Here is a 16,204-nt window from a genome sequence, read left to right on the forward strand (position 1 = left end):
ATTTGTACCAAGGACATCCTAGATAACAAGTTATCCATTCATCCATACTTTTAAGGAGTATTCGTAAAATGCATGCTTACCCATTGTATTTTGAAGTACATTAGAAGTGGTCTGTGATATGTAATCCAAATAACCACCCAATCATTTTGTTTATTATACAGGAGCTAATTTTTAACAACCTTTTTCCCATGTATTATGATTCAACAAGTTAGCAGACAACTGCTTTTATTTATTTATTTTATTCATTTAGAGATACAGCACTGAAACAGGCCCTTCGGCCCACCGAGTCTGTGCCGACCAACAACCACCCATTTATACTAAACCTACAGTAATTCCATATTCCCTACCTACACTAGGGGCAATTTACAATGGCCAATTTACCTATCACCTGCAGTCTTTGGCTGTGGGAGGAAACCGGAGCACCCGGCGAAAACCCACGTGGTCACAGAGAGAACTTGCAAACTCCACACAGGCAGTACCCAGAATTGAACCCGGGTCCCTGGAGCTGTGAGGCTGCGGTGCTAACCACTGTGCCGCCCTGCGCCATTTTGCTCCATTACATGCTTGCATCACTCACTAAAACATAACTGACGCTGATTCTAGAGTAATGGGAAACATTTTTCCCCAAGACCTTGATTAGTCTAAGAAAGAGAAGAAAATCAGAAATATCATACAATTCCATCCATTTAAGAGTATTACTTGCAAACTCATGTTTTGTGGTGGATTCCTTAGTTCTTTTTGACGAAATGTTTACTGAGTATGCCAAGGTGACATACAAAGGAGAAATTTAAACAAGATTAGCAAGCTCCAAGTTTTAAATTTAGGAAGCTACAACAAAGATAACTTTTATAACCTCCCACTTAAATGCCATCTTTCTTTAACGTTTAAGGACAAGAAACTTATTTTGTGTAGAAAACTCGTTAGTTGAATTACCTTCTCATTTATCTGAGAAATGAAACAATAAATTCTGCATCTATTTGTTGAACAACAACAACAAACATTCATGGGAGGTGGATATCGTCAGGCAAGGCCAGCATTTACTGGCCATCCTTATACTACGGAGTGGCTTGATAGGCCATTTCAGAAGGCAATTAAAAGAGTTGTTGGGGTCTGGAATTACACATAGGCTGGACTGGTTAAAGATAGCAGATTTCCTTCCCAGATGGGTTTTTAAGTTTCAGGGTCACGATTACTGATAGTAGCTTTTTATCCTAGATTTATTTAGTTAACTGAATTTAAATTCCCCAGCTGCCATGGTGGGATATGAACTCGCATTTTGGATTATTAGTCCAGGCTTCTGAATCACTAGTCCAGTAACATAACTACTATGACACGATATACTGTGAACAGCCCCAAAGCACTCCACTTGTGGCCACTTTAAACAGGTGCACAAGACACTGCTTAAAAGTGGAGATGCAATGCTCAGCTGTAAATTTCATTCACCCTCGGAAATAAAAAATGTCAATGCTGTTTAAATAAAATTAGTAAAAAAGTACAAAGGCGGCCAGAACTAACCAAGAAATTAGTATAATTTCCAAAACTAAGTACACAACGATCATTTTAACATATAAATTGCAATTTATTCTTTGGCATCTGATGTAAAAATCTCAAAAGTATATATTTTGGTTCAAATGCCCCTTGGTCCAACAATAAGTCTTTCAAAAATCCCTAGATGGCATATTGATGAATCCAGTTGTATACTTACTGCCCTGTATAATTCCCTACAGTTTCTCATTCTTCAGGGCTAGATTAACGTTGTCGGCCATTGCGCGATTAGTTATAAAAATATTGGAGACGGGTGGTGGTGGCAAAAAGGCTGCTTCACCTAACAGTGAAGATTAACCCAGTTGGGTAACAAAGAGTCTGTTCCTTTTCCAATTGGCAAGGATAGGCAGCGTGCCTACAGATTGACCAATGGCGGGGGTGTGGGTCAGTGCAGTTCAAGGTCATTTGATGAAACAACCAGAAATACACTTAAGCTGGCAACCTTACATGGTATGAACAATGGATTTCTCTTTCTTCCAATTGGATTTGAAATTACTTAAAACTGAATACAAATATAATTGTGGAATATACAACTTTAAAATTAAAAAAAAGTTACATTTAAAAGCATCTCATACCTTCGAAGAACTGTTGGAAAATCAACTTCACAGACAACTAAAAGAAAGAAAAGAATTTACCATCAATGCAAGCTTACAATACGGTTCCTTCTTTTGCTATTTTGAGTTTTGCTTCAGGCCTTACCAACTGTAGTATTCATGCACCAGTTTAATACCTACTAGCAGAGACCTGCAAAACATTTGCAGTCAAATTAATACCCTATTGCAACAGACCGTCTTTAAAAATTCAGGATTTATAATTATTATTTCACCAAAGACTTCAACAGAATCAAAACTTCTCACTCTGGAAAAAGCTACACAAAGCTGTCCATGTGTAAAAAACAGGCCTCGGGACATAAATACAAATTTTGTCAAGAGTCTGGCCTTGTGACTTGTTTATAGTCACAGAATATGAAAATCTAATTGGGAACTGTTTTCTCCTGAGTTGAAAAGCAGGTTTACATCTAATGGGCTCAATATTAAGGAAGAATCACCCTATTTCCTTGAAATCTGCCTGTTATAATTTCAGCAGCATCTATCGAAGAAATCAGCTTCCTGACTATCAATCTTGTTCCATGACAAGTCCTTGCTTAGGATTCAAGTTTCGGAGCAACATTATAACAGCTCCTTTCTCGAGCCTAAGTTTGTGAAGTGGCATGCCTATTGGAATTAGACTGTGTAGAAACTTTGGAGGGTATAAGACAGTTATCTTGTTTGTCTATAGACTCAACGCTGATGTATTCCTTTATTTCACCTTACAGCTTTTGTAAAACTTTTTTCAAATCTAGTGCATCTTCATTTCAGCAAAAATAAGTTGTATAAAATAATTGTCCCCACCATTTTGCCACACTTAACCAAGTCCATCATCTCGTCCACCGCTCACCACTGTGAACTCATGCTCCCTATGAATCACGATACCTTTTTATTGTAACAGCGCTCAGCTGTCAAAAGGAAACTCTTATTACTCTAGATTTAGTTCACTGAATTAGCACAAGCTCACTCATGTTCTTAGTTTATATTTCTGTTATCCAAAGGTTATCAGACTGGGCAACTTAGGCCATAAACTACAATTATTGATGTTTATTTAAATGTGGTAGTACATTTTGATCAGATTTCACTTGATTACAGACTTACACCTCCTAAGTTATGCAAAAGTAACAAAATATGCAATTCACTAACTGAGTAATATTCAATTTGGACTTGCCTATAGATCACTGAGGTGAAAGGTGTTCATGCAGAAGATGAAAAAGAAGCCAATGCTGGAAATGTACTGGTTTGGTTGGGACAGCAAAAGTGAAACCACACAAGGACAGAATCACACTGATGGACCACAAAGGAGGCACTGGCGAGGATTGCCTGAGTGACCATGTCGAATGCCACAGAGAGGAAGGCAAGAAGGGATAATGCACCCCAAACCCACTCAGAGGATAGTTATAAATCATTTAACTGTCACCTTTTGTTTGCTGAGCCATGAAAATAACTTTGCAGTATTTTGAAAGTTGTCATTATTCACTCATAGCCAACCATTGTTAGGAAATACTGTCTTTTCATCCTTAACATTCAAATTCAGACCAGGAGAAGGACATTTTAGTGATAGCGAATCCTTCAATACCAATTAACCCCTGGAAATCATATCAGTTACGAAGAATTATGCTTCACTGAGACGGCACTGAGTATTTATTTAGTGGTTAGTATGGAATGTGTTCAACAGTGTAAAGGAACTCAATTAACACTAACAAATAAATCTGAAATATTTCATGTCTACCTTATGATATTGGTTCAGTTTCCTCACAGTACAGCTCAGTATCTCTATCTGGACAATTTTCTTCAATTGGGCTATCAAGGCTCAACAAATATCAATAAGCAAATTAAATAAACATAAATCCAAAAGGGTGAGGAACAGTTCATAACAAATCATAGTTCTGTTTTCAAAAAGGAAAGGGATGTCAATTTATAGGCTTTTATACAAGAGGGCATAAATAAGAACTGATAACATGCGCTTCCGGATTGAAGTTAAGAAAAACATAAAAATAAAATAAAAGCAGGTCTGAGGGCTCGCCGCTTCTTCATCGAACAGAGGCCCAACCAGCCTTCTCCACCTGGCTGAACTTGATCTTATATTGAACAACTTCTCCTTCAAATAAAAGGTGTTGCTAAGGGTACCCGCATGGGTCCTAGTTATGCCTGTGTCTTTCTGTGAGGTATGTCGAACATTCCTTGTTCCAGTCCTACTCAGGACCCCTCCCCCAACTCTTTCTCCAGTTGGATTGATGACTGTATCGATGTTGTTTCCTGCTCTCGCGCTGAACTGGAAAACTTTTTCAACTTGTCTTCCAATTTCCACCCTTCTCACCTTTACATCGTCCATCTCCAACACTTCCCTTCCTCGACTTCTCTGTCTCCATCTCTGGGGATAGACTGTCCACGAGTAATCATTATAAGCCCACCGACTCCCACAGCTACCTCAAATATACTTCCTCACTCCCTGCTTCCTGTAAGGGACTCCATTCCATTCTCTCAATTTCTCCATCTCCAATGCATCTGCTCTGATGATGCAACCTTCCACAACAGCGCTTCTGATATGTCTTCGTTTCTCCTCAACCAAGGAATTCCCTCCCCCCTCCCCCCAATTGGTTGACAGGGCCCTCAACCATGTCTGGCCCATTTCCTGCACTTCTGCCCTCACCCCTTCCCCTCCCTCCCAGAACCGCGACAGGGTTCCCCTTGTCCTCACTTTCCACCCCACCAGCCGACACATCCAAAGGATCATCCTCCGCCATTTCCGCCACCTCCAGCGTGATGCCACTACCAAATGCATCTTCTCCTCCCCTCCCAGTCAGCATTCGGAAGCCCTGATTTACTCCTCCATTACCCCCAACACTTCTTCCCCTTCCCATGCAATCGTAGGTGTAATACTGCCCTTTTGTCTCCTCTCTCTTCACGGCCCCAAACACTCCTTTTAAGTGAAGCAAATACTTGTACTTCCTTCAATTTGGTATACTGTATTCGCTGCTCACAATGTGATCTCCTCTACATTGGGGAGACCAAACACAGATTAGGTGACTGCTTTGTACAACACCTCCTCTCAGTCCAAAAGCATGACCCCGAGCTTCCGCTTGCTTGACATTCCAACACACCCCCCCGCTCTCATGCTCATATTTTTGCCTTTGACCTGCTGCAGTGTTCCGGTGAACATCAACACAAGCTCAAGGAACAGCGCCTCATTTTCCAATTAGGCACTCTACAGCCTTCCAGACTGAACACTGAGTTCAATAATTTCAGAGCATGACTGGCCCCTTTTTATTATTTCATTTTATTTTGTTTTATCTTTTTTTTTTAACCATATGCCTGCCTTAAACTGGGTTTTTCATGTTTGTGCTTTGGCTAGGGCTGTTCATTATTCTGTCATTACCACTCTGCACTAATGCTTTGTCTTTCCCTACACCATTAGCACTCTCCTTTCCTTTGCCCCATTACCTTCTGGTCACTTAATCTCTCCGGCCCTCTGTCCTATCGCACACCTTCCCTTTTGTTCTCTTCCCACCCCCCACCACCTCCGCTTTACATGCTTAAAACCTATTACATTTGTAACCTTTGCCAGTTCTGTGAGAAGTCACAGACCCGAAACGTTAACTCCGCTTCTCTCTCCACAGATGCTGCCAGACCTGCTGAGTATTTCCAGCACTTTCTATTTTTATTTAAGAAAAACATTGCTGATTTTTACGTTAACTTTCTTTTAAAAGATATGTTTACTTACCATTTGCATTTTGTTCAACAGTTTTACCGTCTTGAACTACAAGACCTAGGAATAAAGTAATATTTTGGTTAATGCAACAAAAAGGCCCAGAATTTCTTGACAGTACATCTAACCAATATTAAATATCAGCTGAACAAAGGAAATACTACCATATTTGCCATTGTTTAAATCTTCACTTGTATTACAACAGTGACAACACAGACACTCAAACTTTCTCACATATTCCATTCATGTGAAATGAAAGAACCACTTAGTTATAATGCCAAAAATGGTAAATCCAGCAAGACTTTCTTTTAATATCGAGGCACTGGAGAGCGAGTGTAAGAAACATTTACAAGGATATCAGAACTGCAAGTTTTATAGAAATCACAAAAGGATGAACAGGCTGGGTCTTTTTTCTCTTGAAAAGAGAAGGCTGAGAGCGATCCAATAGAGGTATTTAAAATTATGAAAGGTTTTGATGGAGTAGACAGGGAGCGTTTCCACTTGTGAGCGAGATCAAAACTAGAGGCCATCAATATAAGATGGTCATCAAGAAATCAAATAGGGAATTCAGAAGAAACCTCTTCACCCAGAGAGTGCAGGGAATGTGGAACTTGCTACCACAGGAAGCAGTTGAGTTGAATAGTATAGATGCATTGAAGGGAAGGCTAGATAAGCATACGGGGGAGAAGGAATAGAGGGTTACGCTGATAGAGTTATATGAGAAAGGATGCGAAGAGGCTCGGGTGAAGCACAAACATCGACATGAACTGGGTAAACTGAATGACCCATTTTGGTGATGTACTTTCCATGTAAAGACCTCCTGTCTGCTTTTCTGAAATATACAAAGGGAACAAAACACAATGTGAGGCTAGGATGGGATGTTAACACTTACCTAGCCTTGGAGGAGGATATTAAGTCTCATATAAATAATGGAGCAATATTTAAATTTGTTGCATTTTTATCTGTGATTCTTAATTTGAATGAAATCATCCAACATAAACACAATTAAAAATATTCAGCCCCAGCTTAGTCACAAAGGAAGTAAATATAACACTGGCTTATCCCATTTAGTTCAGCCCAAGGTTATCAAATACATCATAGTTCAGAAACAAATCTACTCCTGACTGTTTTTCAATACTGCTGCACAATCAAGGAAGCACAACTACTGCAGCTATATTAACAAACTGAATAGCTTAGTTTCAGAATTAAAGCGATGGCCCTGATTCTGCAATGCTGATGATGACGAAACTGTCAGCATATGCTGTCATCACTCCACTGAAACTGCCAACTTCAGAAGTCTGCACGTGTGCAAAAATACAGAAATCCAGAGGTTGTCAGTGATTCTACGCACCTCCACCTCCCCAGTCCTGCACTCCCCCACCCCCAGCACAGTGTAATCCCTAAGTAATCAGTGAATTGAATAACACTTCCATTTTTACACTGTTAGTCTCGCTGTAAAGACCCCTGAAACAATTACACCTTGTTGAATGAGGTGTAACCAGGTTTTTAAACAGTGTAATAACTTCATATTTATCGCCAATCTCAAATTTAAATTAAATGTGAAGGACAATCAGTCCTTTTAATTTCTTGGTTTGCTGTCGGTGAGAATACTTCAATGCGATTGGCTGCTTGCTAACATCACTGCTGCTGGATGCCAAGTTGACCCTTAGGACCAAGCTGATGGTTTATAAGGCCTGCGTTCTCAGCAGCTTGCTGTATGACTGTGAAACATGGGCAATTTACAGCTACCAGGAAAAGCAGCTCAATAATTTCCATCTTCACTGCGGTGCATTATGGGTCTATCCTGGCAGGACAAAATCACAAATGTGGCAGTCCTCTCAAAGGCAGAGCTCCCAATCAAACACAGGCAGCTTCGGTGAATTGGACACGTCGGCAGGATGGAAGACGGTCGCATACGCAAGGACCTTCTGTATGGTGAGGTAGCTGCGGCCAGATGACCAGTGGGCCGCCCAAAGCTCCGCTTCAAGGATACTTGCAAGTGTGACATGAAGGCCCCAAATGCTGAATATTGCACTTGGGAGTCACTAGCTGGCGAAAGAGGAAAATGGTGACACATCTTGTGGACTGGTGTGCACTACCACAATGACCAGTTGCTACAGCAGCTTGGCAACAGATGCCAACTTCAAAAACAATAACTCAGTGTCACGTGCAGCACCTGTGGCAGAACCTGCCTCTCAAGGACTGGCCTTTACAGCCAACAACAAAAGGTGCACCAAGAAAAGACACCCCACTTAAATGGAGTGTTTGCTGCATGTCTATCATCTTTCGTAAATGGAAAGACGCCAACCTGCTGGATGCCTGGAGATCCCCTTGACTTGGCACCAGATTTAAACCATCATTGGTAAAGGGGACGTCAGAGATGGCTAGGTCTTTGTGGACAGCTTTCTTCAAGGACAGCGGTGAGTGCCATTGCTCTGCAGCTGACTGCAAAATCTAGCTCACTTGAGTTCAATTTGAAATGATTACAATATGTGCTCAGTAAATTTAGCTCTTTTCAATTTATATAGCAAAGTCATGAGAAGCAATTGTACAGTTCCTATTTATATTTACATCTTAGATGACATCAATATAAAAATATCCACTTTAAACTATCCAGTTTAACCATTATAATTGAAACTGCTGTCATTCTATGGTATGCTGCTTCTGCCTCTAGAATCAATCTTCAGTGAATTATGTCATCATCTTCCTTCCTGATTCTTTACAGTCTCCTTTCCCCAATCTCTGAAACTTTGTATGTAATTGTATATTCCATATTGTACTTGTATGGTCCATATTGTACTGTTAAACTCATTACTGAATTAACTGTGGAATTACACTGCTCCATATCTCATTATACACATATACACCAACATTGAAAACTACCAAAAGACAACCAACAACTTCAGTGAAGTAAAGCAAGTGCTATCACTTTGCCACTGACTGCAAAATTTGGTTCATTAAAATTTGCCTTTGCCGGCAATTTCAGAGTTTAGTTTTGGAAAAAATAGTATACAGCAAAGAGGATTCAAATCAGAATTTATAGGCCATGAGATTATTTTAGTTAGAGCTGCAGACAGAAAATTTAGAATTATGCAAAATTCTTCCAAATGGATTCTCCCTTTCCCTTTACTTATTTTTTAGTAGGTCTTGGGTATATGCTGTCTTAGAAAATTTTACATTTATTTTAAAACATAAAAAAAGAAACATTCTGGTTAATTTTAACACTTTTGTATTTTAGTCGACAGTGCAAAAAAGATGGTAGAACAAAATGGTGTTTGGGCTTACAACAGACCACCATTTCCCCCAAAACAACCCCGCTCTCACTGTCCCAACTTCAACCCTTATGCCCCAGTTCATATGAGCATTATTGCTGGAATACATTCATAAAATTTCACAGCACAGAAACAGGCCATTTTGCCCAACAAGTCTGTGCCGGTGTTTATGCACCACACAAGTCTCCTCTCGCCTTACTTCACCTCACCCTATCCTTCTATTCCTTTCTCCCTCATGCACCTATCTAGCTTCCCCTTAAATGCATCTATGTTGGTCACCTCAACCACTACGTGATGACGAGTTCCACATTCTCACTACTCACCTGTCATATCTCAGCCCATCGATATCATTATCTTCAGATGGAGTTGGATCAATCTTTAAATTACCGAGAAAGCTGGTCATTGTTAAATTTAACATATACTACGGACATGCTGTCTCCAAGTACAGCCTTAAATATATCTAACAATAAAATGTCATATTTCAACCGCAGAAGCAGTCAACACACTGCTATCAGCCTTGATACTCCATCAGCATTAAGTAATGGAAACTCTGTAGATGTAAATAACCACAACACTTTGGAGCGTGCCCCATGAGTCAGATCTTGCTGGAAAACTAAAGTGCATTCATGATGCATGATACTATCAATGTGCAGGTCTGCCAGCACGTTCAGAGGTTTAAAAAGATATTGAGTTGTGAATCTCCAGAACTTGATGGTTGATTTACACCGCTGTGCCGTTTGATTCAAATAAATGTCATTTCACCCTTAACCAACCCTGTTATTTTTAAAAATTTGCCACATTTGCACATTAATTGCCCATTAGACTCGCCACAGGAAGCAAAATCTTGTACTTGTGCTGTTAATTACCTTTTTAAAGGTATAGTCATTATTAAATGTAATGTCAATCGACACCTCTGGACTGGAGAATGAACAATTTCAACTTCTTTCAGATGGTAAATTGTTAGAAATTTGTAAAATGTAAATGTTTTTCTTACTTTTTCTCTGTCTCTTTTTACTCTTTTTTTTGTACCTGATTTGACTGGAATTCAGTCTCGGGATAAGGACTGAGATGAGGAGAAATTACTTCACTCAAAGGGTTGCAAATCTTTGGAATTCTCTACCCCAGTGAGTTGTGGATGCTCCATCGTTGAATACATTTAAGGCTGGGATAGATAGATTTTTGAACTCTCAGGGAATCAAGAGATATGGCAAGCGAGCAGGAAAGTGGAACTGAAGCCTAAAATCAACCGTGATTGTATTGAATGGCAAAGCAGGCTCAATGAGCCATATGGTCTATTTCTGCTCCTATTTCTTATGTTCATCCATTTCCTCCTCTGTCATTCCTCAGTTTCTTTCTTAATCCTTAAATCCTTTGGTTAAGGAGATAAACTGTTGATCTCAGATGCCGATATGTCCTTACCATGCCGTTATAAGCTCATACTTCCAGCAAGTTATGGCAGCAACATTTTATGAGCTGCAGGGTGCAGGAGAAAAGTCTAACGAATGGGACTTGCCATGAGATGGCCCGCTCCAGCGGGAAGTGGCCCCAAATATAATGGTTATGGTGATGAGCTACTCGAGTTTGTACAGCTTTGTGTTGCACCTCAACCCTGTGTTGTGTTAAGATTTTGCTACATACATAAATACTGTTACCCAAGATGCATGCTCTGCAATCCAATTTATCTATGCCATGCGTGCAGCCCCCAAAATCCACTAGCAACCTGAACATTTGTGCTGAGACAAAAAGTTGTACAAAACACACCACTGATTCAACATATTGGGCCATATTTTGCTAAGAAGATAACAGTGAGGCCAGTGATGCAAAGATCTAGAAGTTTCTGTCTGATATACACTGCCCCTCCATAAATTGCACGAAAACAGCATCTCACAGTCTGGTTGCCCCATTCTAATATATTGAACAGAGTGAAGTTCCAGTATCATGTTGTTCATACCGACTAAACTTGTCACAAAATGTTAGAATTGGCCCACTTCAGTTCAAGTACCCTTTGAGAAATATGATAAGTTTTATTTAATGCCAGACAACACTTCTGACACTGAAGATCATTTTTCACAAAAGTAAAGTCTCATTTTTTCAGATTTTAATTATTGATATATTTTAAATTTAAATACTTTGTCTCTCAACTCTCGAGCCATTTTTTTCTTTCCCCTATTTTACTTTCTGTACCTGATTTGACCTTGAATTAAATATTCTTACACTTCCTGGTTTAGACTGCGTTGCTCATTAACAATTCTTTAATTTGATTGGTTAAGGAGATACACAGTTGTTTTCCCCTAGAGGACACTGCTATTTGCCTGACAGCAGTTTCCCGTGCAAAACCCCATTGATAGTCCAAGGGTAAGCACAAATCAGCCATTTGTTCATTGCTCAAAAGCAAAATTTGGCCCAACGTAGCCCGTTTCTACAGAGAAACCTGTAGTACATGTGTGCGTGTGTGTGAGTGAGAGAGATATATTATATCTCAAAGTAGTAACAAATGGAGGGATTCAGCCAATACATTTTTCAATGAGTGAGATATTTCTGTGTTATTCACACATAATGATGCATTATGCCTCTGAAACACTAGTCCATATACTATTTCAAATAGCAGCTCCATTGTGGTACCAGTTTTATTCACAGGAACCTTTGTTCTGCCTGTATTAATTCCCATGGTGGACAGTAACAGATGAGAGGCTTTTGTAATTCAATCACGTGATTTGAATTTAATCAGCTCTGCACTACAATATGAAGTGAAGTGAAGTGAGGTGCGGGTTTTATTTAATGACATTGCAAGGAAATAACAACCTGTAGGTTTTACACAAGATCCGATCACATGGCCCATCCCAGCCTCTAACTGGCTTTGGCTGATGCACAGCACTATTCTACAGACTAGGAATTGACAGATTATTCAAGATTTAATTCATGTATATGAAACATGGGGAAAATGCAACTAAATAACCAAAAAAAACCTCAACATTCAACACAAAATTTCAATAGCAAGATTACAATGAACAGATGGAGTTTCATAAACCGTGATCTGTTTATGATACTTTGTGCCCAATAATGTTGCTTTACCAAATAATTCAGATTACATTTACAACTTATCTGAACTACATCATAAAAGCATTAAAGTACCAAGAGTACAATAGCCTAAAGGTTAAATTTTCTGGTATAACGAAAATCCTTACAAGCTTAATTTGAAGTTGCTAACTATGAACTAAGTAAATTTGAATTGAAATTGTGAAAAACGTCTCTTGTGCTGTTTTAAATTGTTCAATTCAAGCCACTAGATAAGTATTGGTTTCCTTTCTGCAAAATTGACTGAATTAACAAGAGTGAACGTTCAGCTACTACAGAAATCACTATAAATAGCAGAGCTCCTTGCCCTACTAAAGACAGCTTTCACTACAGTAAATCTAGTCAACTAGAATTTATATACATTACATTTGCCTAGTCATTCCAGAAATAAAATTAACTAGAACAAGCCATAATTTTGTGCACCACAGTAGATAGCACAATAGATCCAAAAATATATGCTTTTAAAGTAAATCTAAAGTTAAAGGTGGCAACTCAATGAGTAACCCTAATTATGTGAATTCTTACTATTTTGGGGAAGCAGATTACATCATAAAATGTTAAATGCTCTAAAGTTTTATATATACTAAGTATGCAGCATATACCGTCAAGCTCACTTTCAACCTAGCTTATTTTTCCCTTCACCAAAAGAACTTTCACAAGGGTACTGATTGTAATAACAATTGGTCTTTAGATACACTATCTCTGTTCTGTATAAGAACAGTTCAAGTTTTTTTTTTAATAAGTCCCTAAAATGATTTCTGATTGTTAACTGAATACTGCTTTCTCTTTCATTTTTAATTATTCTTTCATTATGTTTTTGTAAAGAACATATTAATACAACCAGCAGTAAATACATTTGATGGAAAGTGACATGTACTGCAAAACTGGAGTCGAGGAGGCTTCCAATCCAGCATTTAAAGGGGTATTTACACTGTGTTTTGGAGAGTGCACGAAAATTGAAGTAATCTCATTCCACACCCAAATCTGACTAAGTGGTTCAATAAACTATTTAATATTGATATCTTAGTTTCAGAGGAAATGGGTTAGGGATCTGTTGTTATGGGGAAAATTGAGAATTACGAAACATTTTAATATATTTATTTAGGGACTAAGAAATATCTTTAAATAGAACAGGTGCAGTCTTGCGTCTAAATGTTAAAATCTTTCGGATTTTCAGATAATGCCTTCTGCAGCTCCGCAGTAGTACAAATAATGATCTAGGAAGAGACTTGACAAAATATGGGTATAACGTTGCTTGAGAATAAGAGTTACATGTAATGTTCACCTTCATTTTATTCACTATATAATGTTAATAGATTTCACTATATTCCAGGCATAGTAGAAAGAATAGTTAATTTGGACTGAATTGTGGAGAATAAATTTTGTTGGATCTGATATAAGATTGCTTCTATGCACTGATAGAAATATCAAAGTCATAAGAAAAATTATTGTATTGAAATGCTCCTTTAAGTGTATTGGGCATCTAGCATGACTAACTGGACAAGATTATCGATCAAGAATGCTCCTCTGGGGGCTTTCCAGTGGCTTAAAATCATAAATTGAATCATGGAAAGAAGCGATTGGTTGGTTATTGCAAATGCCAAAATGTTTGAATTGCGGAAAACTGTTTAATAGTTTTTAAGGTAAAGAAAAATTGTAACCATATTTCAGAAAAAAATTATAAGGACCAAACTAACTTAGAAAGAATGGGGCATCTGCTCTTTGAGAGAGGAAGCAACGGTTCATGAATACCTTTGTGTATTTTCAGATGGTTTTAATCATTGATTTTTGTTTTGTTGGCTGTACTTAGCTTAGAAGGAACCTTTTTCTGCATATTAACAATAAAGTTGAAAATCTTGCTGATGCCTATTTGTTCTGGTGTTGCAGTCTGTATTCAACCAAAAAAAAAAATGAAAATTCAGCACCAAGGGAACTGGGGTAATATTACCAAACTGCTATTACAATTTAGAGCGAAATAAAATGGGAGCGTTAGACTTCCAACAGACCCAGGGAAAGTCCTTTGTCTCCAGTGGGTGGGGTTTTATCTTCAGCTCCTGCCATAGTACCTGAACTAGCACTAATTAGTAATGAAGTTATTCCAATAAAAAGGGGTAGAAAATCTATAGAACTAATTATACAGAATACTGAACACTTCAATTCTGCTGAATGAGTGAGTGAATGTGACAATCTCTCTCCCATTCTCAGGCCTACATTTCTAAAACAAACAATAATATTTTTCTTTAACCTACTTGTATCTAATTTATCTATCCTATCTTTTCTATTCACAGTTCTAAAAAGGAAGATAAAATCATTCATTTCACTTTGTTTCATCTTCATCCTACTTTGCAAGATCTATTTTGGAGGTGGAAGCAAGTAGCATACAATCCCGTACTGTTAGAAACACCATACGATCATGTGTCAGCCACTGCACCTGGCCCAGTGACCTCATGAAATATGCAGCACCTGGGGTTTTAATTCACCAACACTTGCTCCTATTTTATCTCCTTACTCTCCTTCGCTTATGCTGCAAGCTCTCCCTCCCTGATTTTAAAAGATCACATTAGAGCCGGCCAGATTAGATACCACAGCATAGCAATGGCTAATCATGTTTCCTTTGCTCTGGAAGTTCTTGGAACTGGATGAGTTTCACTTGCGTTTTACAAAATAAATCGAATACAGACAATACTAACTCATCTTCCTTCCTAAATAATTCTGATTTTGTTAAAAGCTGTATATAATAAATGTTGTTATAAAATCAATCCAACACAAAACCAACATCTTAAAGAGGCTCTCCAACATTTCAGGTCTGGACACCTGTGTCAAAACAGCAACTGAAATATTACATTATCTGTTCACTCCAAAGAAGCTGACTGACCCATGTTCAGTGTTTCCAGGATTTCTGTTATTTTTTTTGTCCCAGATTTCCAGTACCTGTTTTTTAAAAAAAATCAAGATGTGACTATTACTGGCAAGACCAGCATTTATTACCCACTCCTAGTCACTGAGGAGCTGGTAGCTAGGCAGCTTAGTCAGTATGGCGAAGGTACAGTCACAATACAATTAGGTAAGGAATTCCAGGATTGTGACCCAGCGAGGATGAAGGAACAGCAATATAGATTCAAGTCAGGATGGTGCAAGACTTGGAGGAGCATTTGAAGGTGTTGGTGCCCCCAAGCACCTACTGTCCTTGTCCTTCTAGATGATGGAAGTCACCGGTTTGAAGGGTCAGAGAAGCCCTGGCTAGTTGCTACAGCCTGGAGAAGGCACACACGTACCCAAGCTAGTGGATGGAACAACTACTTTGTCCTGGACGGTGTCAATCTTACCGATACTGAACTCCCTGCTCAGGCGCAATGTTTACCTAGGGAGAGAGGATGGAGCGCCGCCTGTAATTCGATGCCGAGTTACAGACTGTAACCACCTGGGTCCCTGGGCAGCTGTCGGGCATGGCCCAGTGAGAGAAGCCTGGCTACACCGAGCAACCCCACTCCCAGGCCCGGCCAATAACAATTCTCCGAAACACCGACTGCTCCCGGGGAGGCCGGCGGGAACTCGCCAGGGATTTGCCGAGAGGCTGGAATCCCGGGCAAGCTCGGCTCTACCCTCAGTACCTGGTGCCGCGGGCTGCTCCTGGCTCTGTGCCATGGGGTAAATGCCGGTCACTGCGGACTCTGAGCTGCTGAATCCGGGCTACTGCTGCCTCTCCCTCTCGCCGGGTCTTTGTCTCTCCGCGAGGAGCTACTTCCTGGACACCCAGCGAACACCCGCCCACCCTCTCTGCCCACTGCGGTGATTGGCTTACCAAGCTGTCAATCACTCTGGGATTAGTTTGGTGCTTGCAAGTGCAGACAAGTCGAGGTTGTTGTTTGTGCTACTCTGAAATTTTTGATCCTGGCATCTGCAGACGTACCCAGGTGGGGGACAATATGAAGGTTGGATGAACAGGGCACTTTAGTTACAGTGCACTGCTAGTTTGAGACGGTTTGCAGGGATAGAGTTACATTGTGAGCTGTCCC

At 39.5% G+C, this 16,204-nt stretch overlaps 1 protein-coding gene across 2 annotated transcripts in view; it reads right to left on the bottom strand.

The window, feature by feature from the left end:
* Positions 1–15,928, bottom strand: part of LOC137374403 (caspase-6-like) — a 33,186-nt gene extending 17,258 nt beyond the window's left edge. The window contains exons 1-3 of one of the 2 annotated variants that reach the window (XM_068040464.1): positions 15,800–15,928; positions 5,857–5,901; positions 2,121–2,157 (exon numbers count right to left, since the gene is read on the bottom strand). In XM_068040464.1, coding sequence (XP_067896565.1) covers positions 2,121–2,157; positions 5,857–5,901; positions 15,800–15,833 — 116 coding nt within the window. In that variant the 5' untranslated portion in view covers positions 15,834–15,928. Of the gene's footprint in view, positions 1–2,120; positions 2,158–5,856; positions 5,902–15,063; positions 15,117–15,799 lie in introns of those variants that run through there. The other variant, XM_068040472.1, reaches the window with a different exon arrangement.
* Between the last annotated feature and the right edge of the window lie 276 nt (positions 15,929–16,204).

This window comes from Heterodontus francisci, chromosome 1 (assembly GCF_036365525.1).
Source record: "Heterodontus francisci isolate sHetFra1 chromosome 1, sHetFra1.hap1, whole genome shotgun sequence".
Lineage (NCBI taxonomy): Eukaryota > Metazoa > Chordata > Chondrichthyes > Heterodontiformes > Heterodontidae > Heterodontus > Heterodontus francisci.